This window comes from Cebidichthys violaceus, unplaced genomic scaffold, assembly GCF_023349555.1.
Source record: "Cebidichthys violaceus isolate CVI_PGR_0920_01 unplaced genomic scaffold, fCebVio1.0.p SCAF_9, whole genome shotgun sequence".
NCBI lineage: Eukaryota > Metazoa > Chordata > Actinopteri > Perciformes > Stichaeidae > Cebidichthys > Cebidichthys violaceus.
The window spans coordinates 4,462,707-4,478,743 of NW_027176975.1; the positions used below are offsets into that span (position 1 = coordinate 4,462,707).

Genomic DNA, 16,037 nt, shown 5'->3' on the forward strand with positions numbered 1-16,037 from the left:
ACTGTAAAATGAATAACCAAAGTAAAGCATGTGGTTCCTGAACTGTTAAATGTTGACACAGTTTTCAACTATCCTTTATATACTGTAAACCACAACAGAGTAATATAATTCCTGAATTGCTGAGTCTTAGACTCAGATTCAATGTGAGTAAAGAGAAACTTCAACAGATACATGTGAAAACTGTTAGTGTCTCTGCACACACATCATTCTGCACAGTGAAGCTCAGACAGAAGTGAAGTTACAAAAAGCAAAATACATTTTAGAGTGGAGGAGGACTTTAAAGGGGAACCACCAATTTCAGAGTCAATGCACTCATCATTGAGAGCTTCCTGTTTTATTATGTGTTTGCTGTTTCACATTTGCATGTCCTTCTGGCACAGGGACCCGACGGGAGCTTTCTACCCAGCGATGTCATCGTCTCATCGTTATCACAGTTTGGGCTTTAAGTCACAGCATCCCTAACTAACAGACAGGGCCACTACCTGGGGGCCCAATGGTGCAGTCAAACCAGATCTCAGCAGGCGGAATTCACTCACGTGCTGTGGTTTAAAGCCAGTTGGACAGGAAACAGCATCCGTAGAGTTGTCAGCATGAATAGCGGTCTAACAACATTATTCCACAAGTTTGAAATAAAACAGCTTCTTATCTTGATTGTCAGTTTTCTCCTTGTTCTTGCACCAACTGCAACCGATCTGTCCCTTCTTCTTGCTGTTTGTATTATTTTGCTGTGCAGCGATGAACTTGTACAGAAACTTTGACTTTGTTCTTCTTAAAATATATTATCTTGTAGGAAGTTAAAAGGAGCCATTTCCCACCACTACCCATTCAGGCATTGCACAACAAGCCTTTGTCACAACAATCTTCTGCGTGATCTCAGAAGGGTGTCCTGTGACAGGCCTGTAATATCCACATCTATAAGATATAATAATTTATATTATTGGTTACACGTGTGTTTAACTTGCTATGAAAGGCTGAACTCCTGCAGTGAAAACAGTGTTAGGAAAATATACTTTTTTATTTAACAAGTAAGCATCATTTGATGGCTGAATGAGCTAGGCTAGTTAAAATAGTTTTAAGAAATTGCAATCATTATGCTTCAGTTGTAATGTCCATTCTTTGCTCTGTTTTCCACTGCTTATCCCGGCAGCAGGTTGAAGAATGCCCTGTTGTAACATTTTGAATAATTGATAGAGAGGCTGTGAGTTTACACTTCCCTTAGCCTACTTTTCAAACATGACTTGAACAGGCACTCTCAAAATTAACGTATTTACATTGTTCCTCAAAGGACATTATACGTTTCTTAAAACCTTTTAGTCTCTTTTGTCTGTTAAATATCAGCAAGAAAAACAATTGTGTTGGAATTTAAGCGTTTACATGCAGGAGCCACCGTATCATGCATGCCACAATCTAACGTCCAGTATAATATACCTGCCATATTTTCATATACATTTATTTTCATTGCAATATTATTATAACAATGTTTATAATTTGTACTTTTTATGCTATGTACTATACAATGCTCCTTTAAAAAAAGGATATGTCTATGGTATTAGACATTGTGTTTATAGTTTAAGTTACACGTTGTTGTACTGTGACACAATAATAGTACTATAATATCCAGAATCCTAAAAGTGGAGCAGGATTACTATGTCATGTTTTTGTTGGTGTGAAGTATTTCTGGCAGACATTAACGTCTTTGCCATAAGCAGGTTTCTGTCGCCCTCTCGTGGTTGATACTTGTCATCATATCAAATTAGTCTGCCCTGAGAACGGACAGAAACAAAATGTTTGCGTGTTTACTGTCAGACAAAAGTTGTGATCATTTCACCATTTCTTCGTCGGTTAACTCCAATATAATAATTTGTAACCTCCTTCCGGTCCTGGAGACTTTCTGCTCCGACCGCTGTGAACGAAAGCGGAACCATTTGTCGCCGAGTCCGGATTTGAACGGAGCCTCTACGGTGTCGCACGCTGTCAAAACAGAAATCAACAGCGGCGTAAAAGATATCAGATTCGGTGGAAACTTTAAATATCTGCACTCACAAGAGGAACAGTCAGGTAAATCCTTTACAGCGTCTGCGAATGAAGGGAAGTCGGTTTGTTCTGCGCACCGTGGCGCATTAAGAAAGAATTAGGAGGAGATTAAGTCCATGTTGGCTGTGCTCATACTACTACAACACTCAGGCGAGAGACTGGATGTTGTTCTGTGTTGTTTAGACTTGTGAGGATGTTCATCTTTACGCTAATGAATCCGGCTAAATATCTAACACATGTGAAGTGTATGATGCGTTTGTTTTCCTCTCCCTGTTGTCTAATCCCACTCGTACGTTGAGCTATTAAACGTGCGTTTTTGTTTTGGTGCCCGTGTCCTCAGGTCCAGCTTGTTATTTCTGGTATGGATGGCATGGTGATGGAGGAGGAAGACGACTGCCCGGAGTTGGTGCCGATCGACACGCCGCCTGGTCCTCCTGCGGAGCAGATACCTGTCACCATCATCACCGGCTACCTCGGTGAGAGACTCACTGCACTCCCAGCTTAAACGAGGAGATTATAGTCTTCACAACCAAAAGCTGGAGCAGGGCATTGCTCAGCTCGTGATCGATCAGCTTTATGCGTCCTCGTCATTTCTGTGTGTTTTTGTTTTCCTCTATAGGCGCTGGAAAGACTACACTCCTGAACTACATCTTAACAGAACAGCACAACAAGCGGATTGCTGTCATCCTCAATGAATTTGGAGAGGGTAAACGAATAACGTCCTTCAGAGGAATTCAAATTTGTAGCATTTATTTTTTTTGTTTTGTTTATCTCAAACAAAGATGCTTCAAGCTAGATATTATATGCTAGATGCGAAGGCTGATGATTGTTGTGTCTCTCCCTCAGCTTTCCACAAGAGAGCAGCATAGTCGCAACTTTGCCTGAAACTAACATACTTTTTACGATGTAGCCAGAGACTTTAAGGCTACAAACTCCTTACAAAATAAATAGCAATAAGGCATCTTTGGTAGGAATTATCGCCTTCATCAGCTGATCTCACTCTGTTTTTTTCTTCCTTCGTCGTGCTCCGCCTGCAGGCAGCGCTCTTGAGAAGTCCCTCGCAGTAAGCCAGGCCGGCGAGCTGTATGAGGAGTGGCTGGAACTGAGAAATGGCTGCCTCTGCTGCTCCGTCAAGTACGTAGAGTGACTACAGTCCTGGAGCTGTCAGAGTGCTGATTGTTGAGTTCAAACTTGTTGCTTTGCCTTAGTTTCAAATAAGTTCAGACGTTTTATGCCTCTCCTTTTCACATGTGTGTATGAGCTGCTGTGCTAATGAGGGTATAAGTACACAGTAGTCGTGTTTTATGGTTCTTTTCTTGAGGTATAATGTTTGTCTGGCGTCCGGTTCTTACACATTCTCACTTCCTATCGCAGTTTGTGCTGTGTTACTGTAGACGTAATGCACGTGGCATTTTGTAATCATCAGCGTCTGTTCCTTAATTCTCCAGGGACAACGGTCTTAAAGCCATCGAGAACCTGATGGAGAAGAAAGGAAAGTTTGACTACATCCTGCTGGAAACCACGGGACTCGCTGATCCAGGTGCCACGCGTTCTGCAAACTTTAAATAGGAGCATTTATCTCAACAATCTGTATTTTACGGTTGTTGTTTTTCAAGTTGTGGCCTGGGGATCATTTAACGTTATAGGCCTCCTGTTGAAACCTCGTGGAGTCACCGGCTGTTTCTCTAGAAGCACACAACACAGACGTTTGACTATTTTATTCAAGAAAGCTCATTGCCAATCCGTACCTTACGGGCCTCTTTGAATGGGCTCGCACCACTGGCCCTCATGGTCGCACAAGATCAGCAATAAAGACTTTTCGATAGGCGGGATCCATACGTTACAAATGCTGCATTCAGGAGCAGCCATCGGTATTATGGGGACACTATCTGGACTGAGACAGACAGGTCAGCAAGGGAACAAACGAGTCTACAGGTGTTCAAATCTGAAATATGAACTTCAGTAAACTTGATTGATAGATTGTGCAGACTGTTGTTTTATTGGTTGTTGTTAACCCAGGATTTACTGGATAGCAGTTTTGGAAGGAAGTTAATTGAATTTGTTTAAATCATTTTTTATGTATAGATGTTTATGAACAACCAGGAGCTGTCAGCCATGTTAGCGTTAACTGGTGAGTGTCCATTAATAAGATCACCCTTCTGGACTCTACTGTGTATAAGTTAGTCAGAAGGACTTTTTCTCTGCGTGTGTCTCAGTGATGGTTCAGCTCCTGCAGGTTTCCTTCTGAAGCCCACATCTGAAGTGAAACGTTTGGTAACTCTGAGGACCAGACTTGTGCTGCTGTGACGGGAAGCATCCAAAGAGCCTATTTTCATCAAGGCAGCCCAAAAAAAAAAAAAAAAAAACCCCCAGTGCTGTCCGTTCAGCTCTCAACTTTTGAATCAGGAAATCAATATTAGGCCGCTACAGGGCGAGCGCCATGACAGTCGGGGCGTGTCGCTAAGTGACAGGTGTCAGGAGGTAGCGGCGTGTGCAGACACACACCACTTGGCCTCACAGACGGAACCAACAGAGCAAAGCTCAGACCGGGGCCGTCCCCGCTCCTCTGCCGCGTCATTGGCCGAGACAGGTTCGTTTATCGGCCAGGACAGGTCTGTCATTGGCCCCGGCAGAGCTGTCAATCATAGCGGCTCCCCGGGGGGGATTCTCGTCTTCCATCCCGGGAAGGGGTTGAATGAGTTGTGTGAAACATGCCACTCAAAAACAGTGTTTTCATTACGCACCCATCAAATATTTACAATGCTTTCTTATTCTCGCTTGGCACTTTGACAAAAAGTGCATTATGTGAACAAGCTGTGGCTGGCATGGTGACATAGGGTCTTGTAATAACCGCGTTCACGGGGAGATGGAAACAAACCAAATGTACCGGCAGGAGATAAACAATTGAAAGCTTCTGATATTGGTTTTATCCGCTCCACTAGAGCTCCGACTGAAAAGAACGCATGCAGGGTTTCTAAAAATAATGCAAAAACGCAAGAGAGGGATGCCATTAAATATAGTTAATTCACTTCATGTTGAAATGATTATATTATCATGAAAACTATGTCCAAAAATAGGCTGATTTCAGCTTCTCAAAAGTGACTTTTGCTGCTTTTCTCTGTTTTATATTATTGTCAACATCCAGCGTTTTTAAGTCATTTGAAGGCGTCACCTTGCACCTGGTAATTGTGACGGGCATGGTTCACTATTTTCTGACATTCACTTAAATGATTAAATGATAAATTGAAGGCAGTTCTTCAAATTAACCAACAAAACAAAAAATGTCTGCATCCATAAATGAATATAAATAGCATTATAAACGTATTAGCAATATGACTTAGTTAGATATTAGATTTGATTTCCCCAAAAAATGTAATATTATTGTAGATTGGCTCTTCGAGCAGATTTCCAACAGATGTAAAACATTTTACATCATCAGTCTTGTAAATTACATCGATCATCTCTGATGTCTGACAGCGTATTCTTAATCAACCACAGCGATCTGTGCGCAGCATGCCAGGGGACGGCAGTGTTACGCTTGGTTTTCTTTATTATTTTGAAGGCCTCTTGGGGGAAAATGTAGTCTAATGAGTGCATTCATTCATTCAAAAAAAAAAAAAGGAAGAAAACAGCCTCTACCTACATTTCATGACTGACATTTTGTGTCAGCCGCTTACTCTGTAACATACAGTTCATGTCGTTTGGCAGGAGCCGTGGCCTCCATGTTCTGGGTGGATGCAGAGCTCGGCAGTGACATCTACTTGGATGGTAAGACATTAGTAAAGACACAGTGTGTATTTGTACATCATGCAGTACCATTGGTTGCGGCGATCCTCCTTTTACTTGATGGAACCATTCATTTTGGTTCTGCCATTTAAAGACATTATACAGATCAATGGAAGAGACACAGGTGTGTGTGTGTGTGTGTGTGTGTGTGTGTGTGTGTGTGTGTGTGTGTGTGTGTGTGTGTGTGTGTGTGTGTGTGTGTGTGTGTGTGTGTCTGTCTCTCGCTCCTCACACTAAATACTCAGCTGTCCGCTCTGTTGTGACAGGCTAGCGGGACCAAAAGTGGACTAACTCAGAGAAAGGGCCTTTAGACAAACGGACGTGACTAAGCACCAAAAGGCAATTGAGAACAGAATGTGCACAAGTTGTGTCACAACATTTGATCCACCGATCCCTTTGTTCATCCTAGGCATCGTCACTGTCATCGACGCCAAGTACGGACTTCAGGTATGTGCTAAGAAGCCTCTTATTTTATATGAAAATGTTTATTGCTGAAATGAATCGACGGAAAATTAAACCACAATAGGTTTTTGGTTCCCGGTTCAGGCTTCATAAATGTCTTGTAAATTAAATATATATGGGTTTTGGACTGTTAGCCAGACGTAACAAGCGCTTTAAACTGATGGTTATAGGCTGTGTTACATTGTGATGTGCATTTTGACACGCGATTAATCCATTGATCAAAAAAAAACCTTTTCGGTATTGAAAGTAATCATCAGCAGTGTTGGCCTCTGAGGTATAACCCTCTACATTGGGCTTATTGTGACTTTCAATCCAAAATAAGCTGTTAAACTTGTGAGGTTGTTCCCCAGTGAATAGCAGCGCACACACACACACACACACACACACACACACACACACACACACACACATCCTGCCCTCCCTGTGGTACATAAAAGGAACAGGACAAGTGACACCTAGATAATGGGCTCTAATTTGAAGGTGTCATACTCGGTGAGGTGACACATTTCATGGCCTGTAGGTGCTGCTCCGTCTTCTCATTGGAGGGAGACGAGATGAAGGAAATAATGACAGAAGGGAGGAGAGGATAACTGATAGTGAAGGAGTAATAGTTATCCGGGATGTGACCATTGTAATAGGGCTGTCACATCCGCTCGCATGCCTCTCCACTCATCTGTCCGAGAGGCCTTTTGTCTCTTGGTGCAGAAGTCGTTAACTTAAAAAAAAAAAAGGCTCTTTTAAAACATTTTTTGTCATTCGTTCCTTCAGAGGTGAGGCGGTGATGATGCACGCGGTGACAGATTCACGTCAGATTGACGCTCAGGGGTCGTGATCCAGATTATCACCTCCTGCTCTGTCTGTTGTTACATATTAAAACTGTTTTGAAGAAAGCTGCCCGAAATCCCCACCGCGAGTCACAGAGCACAAGCGAAACGAATGAAAAGCCATCTCCTGTGGATTCGTGTGTTGAGAAAGTCACCCACTTCACAAAGATGAAAGACAGGCCTTTCTTTTGCCAATTTATCCGTCACATTTTGTGTTGGCTGTTGCAAACATTAACCGATATTTATTTATTTCAAGACTGGGCTTAAAGTTTTAGGCTCAGCTTGAGCACTCCTCTTTTCCCTTTCATTTTCTGAGTGACGTCTCTGCTTTCTGTAGCAACTGACAGAGGAAAAAGCGGATGGACTCGTCAATGAAGCCGCCAGGTATGTTTGCTGTTTTATTATATTATCATTTTAAATGAATAATTTGACAGTTTGGGGAATACACCTATTCGCCTCCTTACAGAGAGAAACAACACTGCCATTTTCACACCTTTTTTTTTTTTTTTTTTTTTTACATTAAACAAACAAAGTAATAAAATAGTAATAATAAAACATCTAATTTTGTGAGCCAAAGAGAAGCTGGTAGGTGGGTTGGAAAGAGTCAGGCTAGCTGTTTCCCCCCTGTTTCCAGTCTTTGTGCTAAGCTAACAGGCTGCTGGTGGTAGCCTTACACGAGCGAGGTGTTTTAATCCGCACTAAAGCGAAAAATAAGGGCGTTTCCCAAAATACCAAGCGGTTCATTTAAGCCTAAAGAAGCGCTCGGCGTCCGCCGCGCTACGTCTCATAGCTGTTGAGCGCACTCCTGCCACCCGCCTGTCTGTCTCCCCGGCCTCTCTCTCTCTCTCTCTCTCTCTCTTTTGTTTGTCTCCTCCAGCAGCTGTGTGGTGTTGTCGTTGAACAAATACACTGATGAAGAAAGACCAGTTGCATGACCCTTTGCCTTCTCTGTCTTTGTTTGTGTTTTCACCTCCCAAGCTAAACAGCGCTCAGCTCCCATTTGAGTCTGGCATGCGCCGCCCATGAAAACTCCCACAGTCACAACTTATCACGTCACGAAGCATGAACCGGGCGATGGCCGCCTCGTTGGATGAATGTCAGACGTGATCTTAAAAAAAATGAAGATCCCACAGAAGTCTGAAAACGTAATGTTGTATTTAATGTCTTTGTAGGCAGATTGCTGTCGCTGACCTGACCATAATCAACAAGACAGACCTGGTGAATGAGGAGGAACTCGCTCAAATCCGAGAGGCGGTCAGGTCAGCTTCACACACTTTTACTCTTTATCATCCTCCCTTTTTCTAGTACAGTAGTATTCTGTGTTTTTATCCATGAATAGGCAGGAATAACAAAGGTTTAAGGGGATAGTGGAGTAGGAACAAGGTCCAATTTGTCCATTATCTAAGTGTTTTTTCCTTTCACTTCAGGTCTGTAAATGGTCTTGTCAAGATTCTAGAAAGCCAGAAATCAAGGTACGTTTTTCGTTTGTGTATGTAACTCTGTGCCAGGTTCCCTGCTTCGTTTGAACTCTACGTGCTGCTCCTGCTCAGATCTTTATATCAAAGATTAAGCCGTTCAGGCTTGACATTGCTCAAGAGAAACCCCCAACACACACACACACACACACACACACACACACACACACACACACACACACGTTCACATACACAAACTGCTGCACCCTGAATAAACACCTAACCTTCAACGGTGTCCAGTTACCCACAAGTCTTTGCTCTTTGACCCTTGGTCTTCAAGTCGGGGCGGTTGCATGTGTGTGTGAATGCGCGTGTGTGCAGATATGTGTGTGTGTGTGTGTGTGTGTACGCGCCCTCTGTGTTAGCATGTTGTGTGTTGTCGGGGGCCCAGGTAGCATCTGGCTAACACAAGCAGTGTGTATCAAAGGTTTGGGTGTGTGTCGGATCTGCTCTTGCCACCCCACAGAGTTCAGACCAGGGTGAGCAGATGAAAGACGCCGTGCAGCGAGGGGTTAATCGGAAAAACATTACCACAACTTTTTTTTAGCTCGAGTCAGTTCACTCGGTTACCCTGAATGTTAGTTTTAGCCAACAACCTCTAACAAGTGATCTTCTTCCACAGGGTGAATCTCTCTGAAGTGCTTGATCTGCATTCCTTCGACAGTAAGGATGGAGCAAAGTGAGTTGGTCCCCTTTAAGGTTCATGTGCACAGAATTTATTCATTTAAAAAAAGTATGTAACAGCCAAGAAATTTACTTCTAAAAAGCAGTACTGTATTTTTAAGCCTAATAACCAACATTGATATTTGAGTCAGCTATGTATCAGCTGATATTTGTCACGTAGACATTCATGAGGATCCCTGAAACTTGGTTGTGACCAACATAAGTACTGAAAAAACTTGCCAAAAACTGCCCGTGGTTTCTGACAGACAAGTGATGTAGCGGTGACAATGTTTCTAAATTACATATAAAGAAATGACCACATATTTCTCTAAAAAACAAGAAAATGCAAAGATGATATTGTCCACTCTCAATAGAATAAGTCAAGTAGTCACTGCGCTCATTACTGTGTTTGAGGCAGATACCAATGTCGAATTTCAAACGTTTGACGAGGATTATGTTTTTTTTCAAATATATAGAATTATGATGTGATCTACTCTAGTTAACACTTTTGATGAAAGAAGAAAGTAAGAAGAAAGAAATGTGACTTTTCACAGCTTTTCTTTAGTTCTCTATTTCTAGACAAAATATGAAATGGAAACACTGTTTTTAAATTGCCTTGAACATGTCTTTGGCATTTCTTCACTGCAGCTTCTTATCGGTCAACATACCGTACGCTCCGATACCGCTGGGACCCGCTGATATTATAGAGCCCATCGTGTTCTAGCTGAAAACTTGCAGCGAGAGATCGAGACTTGTTGGACTGCGGTTGACAGCCTTTGTTGCTCGTCGGTCTGAGCGCTGCGCCCCGGCGGTCTTTGATACTGTTGCTCATCATGTTTCTCTCTAATTAACACACTCTTTTATTGAGCGTCCCCCTGTTACACCGCAGGGTGGTCATCATATTGTGTCCCCTGTAGAATGTCATGCTCATGAATAGAGTCAGTGTTCATCCTTTCATGTGAATGAAACGGGCCGCGGTGTTAAAGCTCTCTTACATGCCCTCGGTCAGTGTCTCTGAGACCAGCTGCGGAGGATTAGAGCCGTGTGTGTCCACTGGCTCCCGAGGAGTCCCCCCTTGTCCCAACAGATAGCTCCCCCTCCCGTCCCCGTCCCCCCGGCCTTTGAGAGTCCAAGCCCCTCCTCCCCTCCGTCCCACGCTGGCTGTTTGAAGCGGCCCCCCGCCGCTCCGCCTGTGTGGCACTAACAGCACGCGGGGCTCAAGCTGCTGGACGCTGCATTTAGCCTCCTTGTGAGGTCAGGGAGAAGGGGGAGGATGAGGAGGTCCGACCCGGAGAACAAGGGCTGGAGTTTGTTTGGGGGTGGTGGTCGGTGTTTCGTAGGATTTAATTGCCATTTCTAAAGTCCATTCAGAGTTGTGTCATTAGGCACCGATACAGCATGCAGTGTATTCTACTGTGAGGCGGAAGACAAAGGCCTGAACTGTATAGAGCAGCAGAGAAGAGAACGTTTAGAAAAAGTACATTTGCTGCTTCACATGGTCATTTAAAGTAACCTGAGGAAAAGCCTCCATAATATAAGAAATGTGTTATAAAGATGAGTTACAGCAACATTACATGGAAATGTTATTACAGTAAATATGTCACAAATCCAAATTATTCAGAAAATCAATTATGAATTAATGAATACGATTAGATTTAATACAATCATGTCAAATAGGTATAAACAACTTCAATGGCAGCTTAAAACAGTGATTCCCTACTTTTAGCACCGCATCCTGAAAACGTAGAATAAAGTTGTGCTGCAGAAATGGAGAAACCACAACCTAAGAGTTGTTCAAAACCATAAAGGGTAACTAAGATCAGTCCAAAAACAATAACTTAATGAGCCGAACACATCGAGATTTTAAAATAGCCCAAACATATCAGCAGTCAGAACAGAGAGCACATGTCTCTGCAGCAATATTTAGATACTGATGATAATAATATATAAGAAATATTGCAATTATTCTGTCAACCTTTCTAGTGACACAGGGTGTAAATACAGCTCCAACAATGATTTTTTTTTAAAAATGCCAAAACAAATGCCAAGATGTAGCTCTGGTCAGTCCATCATGAGGTAGAACTCACAGATACATAAATAATTTTTAAACATATAAAATTGAGTTAAGTCATGGCAGCATGGTTATCTTTTGAGGCTTTTGAAGTGGAAATCACGCCGGATGAAAATGGACAAATATGTAATGATGTTTGTCGTTTCTCTCCTCTGAAAAGTCTCGCTGAGAAGCTCCAGCTTGTGAAAGACACGAGACCACATCTTGACAAGGTACCGTCTGGTTTATTCTTTCACTCATCAACTGCCGACACTTATGCATCTCTTACAGTTTTCCTCGTTTTGTTTGCTAATTTTCTTCAACACGTCATTTCCCGCAGGATAAAGGGAATGCATTCTCCTGAGGCTAACATTGTGCCTTGCATTCCCTCAGGCTGTAGCACCGGAGTGAAAACTCCCCTCCCTGTTTTGCTTTTTGTTTGGAGATCAACTTGAGGCTTTTGATGTTTCCTTGTCACCCAGTCTCGGTTCCTACATGGCATCAGAGACATTCAGTAGACTGTGTTGGCTAGACTGACGAGAGTCTTCGCTTCGTGTTATGGCTTTGCAGTTGTTTGAACCGAATCCAGATGTCATGCAAAGTCATATACAGAGCATCGTTCACCGTTTAGTTAGCGGTTGAATGTCAGATATGACTAGGAAACCTCTGGTGTTTCATTTTTTTTACATATATGATGCTCCAGTCCAGCTCTTTTCAATGAAGATGTAAATCATGAAAATACATTTATTCCAGGATTAGTCCCGGACCATTTGTCTTGATGCTTTCATGAGACCAAATGACTCCTCGCGGCAATTAGGCCTCATCTCGTGCTTCAGACCCCACGACCTTTTATCACAGGATGAGGAGAGATGAGGGTTGTTTGTGTGGGTAAATAACGGCATTGTTGTCTGTTTTCTCCAAGTTCCCTTTCCCGCATGAAGCTCAATCGTCCCTACAGGCCCTCCCCCCTTTATCCCCCCCCTCCTCCTCCTCCTCTTCCCCGCGTTGCTCTTTTCATGTAAATGAGAATGCTGTTTTTCTGTTGTTATACCAAATGACAAGGAAGTGTGTAACCTTAACACTCCAACACAAAACCCCCAAATATCTACAAAGTGCCCTTTTAATGCTGTAAGGAAGTATGGAGAGGTGTGTGTGTGTGTGTGTGTGTGTGTGTGTGTGTGTGTGTGTGTGTGAGTGTGAGTGTGTGTGTGTGAGAGAGAGAGAGAAAAACAGCGAGAAAGGGGGGGTGTAGGCAGATGAAGAGAGGTTTCAGGTGCCGAGTGGAGTTGTGGTTTTTGACACGGTCATTGACAGAGTCATCAGCCGGGGCGTAAAAACACTCCTTTTGTTTAACGTTCATAATGACTTTGCCGGTTTTCAGTGAACTGAGAAAATGTGTTAAAATATATTTTGAAAAAATTGAATCAAACTGTAAACTGTGACTCTTGATAACAGCCTGAAAAAATATGTATATATCTCAAAAACATAAAAGCATTGATGGAAAGCACACTTATCCAAGTACTGTCCCTGAGTTTCAACATGTTATACTTCTATATACTTCTACTACTAATATTGTACTACATATGATCAGTGTATAAGGTCTGCATTGTAATAAGTTAAAATGCTGCTTAAACATTACTGGAACATGAATTAAAATGTAAATTAAATGCATATAGATTATGCATATACTCTTTAAACTGGGCTATTTTGCTTAGTGTGTACTTTTACTATTTACTTCTAAACTTACAAGTACATTGTGCTGATAATAGTTTTGTGCTGTAAGATCAGATCAGATCGCTTTTCCCTCACGATCTTTGTTTCACACAAAGTATCATTTATTTGTATTTCAGTGAGTAAAAAAATCTTGGAACTTACTACAATTCTGAACCACAATTTCATCAACGCTTTTCTTCTCAAAACCACAAAATGTCTAATTTGTTGTAAATGTATTAATATATTGATAAATATATTGATAGCAGTTTCACCTTGTATTTAATGTCATCCTCAGAGTATTTTAACTGTGACGTTTGAAGTGGCCGGAGACCTCTCTGAGGATGCTCTGAATGTCTTCATCCAGGTCGGTATCCCATCTCAACATTACTAATTAGCTCAAACACAATACAGTCCTTTGTAGTAGAGTAAACACCCATTTTGCTCTGTTTCAGGAACTCCTATGGGAGAAGATGTTCAAAAACAAAGAGGGGCAACCCATGACGGTCATTCGATTAAAGGTACAGTAAGTGGCACAATAGTCGCCCGAGTGGCGGCGGTGATCAATAACTGCCACTTTATTATCTGTATTAATCAGTTCCAGGCGCTTCATTCAGGGTCGGTTAATGTGTCACTCGTCACTCGTGACTCGTGTGTTTTCAGGGCATAGTATCATTTGCAGGTAAAGCCCACCAAGTGATGCTGCAGGGGGTCCACGAGCTGTATGACCTGAATGAGACTCCACAGCTTTGGGAGGAGAACTCGCGGATCAACCGGCTGGTCTTTATAGGTGAAGACACGCACACACTTCTTTCACACGTGTGTCTTTACACAAGTCTTTACCTCCCACCCACCGTCAAGGCAGCCGCTTCATTCAATTGCATTAAATTGATGAAAATCTTCATCGCGCTTTTATTTTATTCGTCCACAATTTCCTTAAAAAGTTTCCCAGGATTTGTCCTGTAATGTTGGTCATTTGGTGGAGAATAGACCCGCTGCAGAGCAGGTCAGCTGAACCTGTGAAACAAATGTGAAACGCAAGCAAACAATTAAAGAAAATGGAGAGGAACGTTTCCAATGATTACTGAGTTTAAAAAAGGTTTCAAGGGAGATTATCTGGATTGAACTCTAAACTAACTGAATCGTAATTTTCTCTCAATTTCGTCATGACTAGTACCATCTTACGTTGTTCTTGTCCTGCAGGTAGGAACCTGGACAAGACCATTCTGCAGGAGCAGTTCATCTCTACGGTGGTGGAAGGAGCACAGGGGAATTAGCCACAAACTCTTCTCTCCTCTTTGCGCTGGAACCTGATGATTCTGGGGCAAAAGTCGGTGCTTTTGGCCAATCCGTGAATCTGGCAGCGTATCTCAGATGTTTGCTCCTTTCCTACGTGAGAACGCCGTGCGTCAGCGGATGGTTTAAGGTTACAGTCATGATCAATACAGTAGTTTCAAATTGTGATAATCCACAACTACCTTCTTTAAAAGCTACAGCATATCAAAGAGTGTTTTTGTTGCTGTGGTGTCTGAGCTAAATGCCGTGTGTCTCCCTGGAGACCTACCATGAACATGGACACAATGCGTACACACACACACACACACACACACACACACACACACACACACACACACACACACACACACACACACACACACAGATGCAACAGAGGTCCAGACATTTAAATCAATACTTTTTTTATTTTATTTTTTTTCATAAAGATGGCTTTGTAAAAATCTGCCATTTTTTAAGGTCGGGAGGCCAAGTAGTGTCAGAAGTTGCAAAGTGACGCACATAATGTATCAAGTGTGGTACAAGACTGTACTTTGTAAACAAGTTGACTTGCTTATGTTTCTGGCTTTTGACATCTTGTATTTTTTTAATTTATTCAAAATAAACCTTTTTTTTTTCCCTGAACAAATTGTGAGACTGCTCTGATATACCTCGACAAAAATAAATGTTTGAAGCATTTGTAAAATTGGCTGGTTCTATCTGACGACGGCAGCTCATTAACATAACAACAGACAGAAGTGCCTTTGTGTTAAAGTGGTAAGTTCACCATGATACTCAACAACGTGTGAGAAATGCCTTAAGAGCATTAACATCTTAGCTTTTATTGTTATGAAACTCACTCAAAGAGGGTTTTTTTTTTAAACTTCCTCATCTTGTCAGTAGGCCATGGTTATAATAAAGAGTGTTTCTGATGACTCAGATATTACAGGTAAAGTAATGTTTCCTAGAAAATGCCTAAAATTGGCATAATTGGCTGTAAATATTGTTCATTAATATTTTGTTAGTGCCATGCAAACCTGTTTTATTGATCTATGGATAAACTGGGTGATATATTAAAAAAGTATTCAGCTTTGCACTACAGTGAAACTGTTGTTAATGTTTAACATTCCATTCAAAACTAGCTTTACTTGTTTTAGCGGTTTTCTTTAAATTAGTATTGTTTTAATGAGCTGCTGCTCTGTCATCCATTTCGCCTTGCTTCCCAGCTCACACAGTTCCACTGCATTTAAGACTAAACGTTAAATTGCAGCTTCAATAAAGTTGCATTACTTGACATATCACTGCCACTGGGGTTTCAGGTATTTGTTACTTTGGCCTTTATTGGTACAGTCATGTGAGAACCATCTCTCTCACACACAGTAGGCCCAGTGAGGTGAGGAAATAGGTGGAGTTTTCCCAACGTGGTCATTTGCAATGGAGATGGTTTAGCAGCACGGTTTTAGCACATATCCGCTGTAAGGCCGGTTTGCTTTGAGGATTGCTCCGCTCATTCATCCCGGTCGTAAAGCCGAGCTGAGCCCTGTAGCCCAGAGCGCACCGTTCAGCTGAGCCGTTTCCTACTCGATTCTGATGCTGATGGCCTCGTTAAGGCGACTATTGCCTCTTTTCTCTGCTGGCTGCGGGGAGCCCTGCCACGGCCATTTTCATGGTCACACCACCTGCGGGCATCCCGAGGTGGCAAACTAAACGAACCCGCGGGGGTTCCGAGGGAGGAGGAGGGAGGGGGGGGGGACTTGGTTT

At 42.3% G+C, this 16,037-nt stretch overlaps 1 protein-coding gene across 1 annotated transcript; it reads left to right on the forward strand.

Moving 5' to 3' along the window:
* The first annotated feature begins 1,962 nt into the window (after positions 1–1,962).
* cbwd (COBW domain containing) lies at positions 1,963–15,050 on the forward strand. The gene is made up of 16 exons (XM_068703658.1): positions 1,963–2,058; positions 2,375–2,510; positions 2,654–2,740; positions 3,072–3,168; positions 3,483–3,574; positions 5,743–5,802; positions 6,230–6,267; positions 7,444–7,490; positions 8,279–8,365; positions 8,534–8,578; positions 9,204–9,260; positions 11,476–11,527; positions 13,303–13,371; positions 13,460–13,525; positions 13,668–13,794; positions 14,208–15,050. Exons 2-16 carry the CDS (start codon positions 2,396–2,398, stop codon positions 14,279–14,281), a joined length of 1,113 nt encoding a protein of 370 aa, XP_068559759.1. The 5' UTR covers positions 1,963–2,058; positions 2,375–2,395; the 3' UTR covers positions 14,282–15,050.
* The last annotated feature ends 987 nt before the right edge of the window (positions 15,051–16,037 follow it).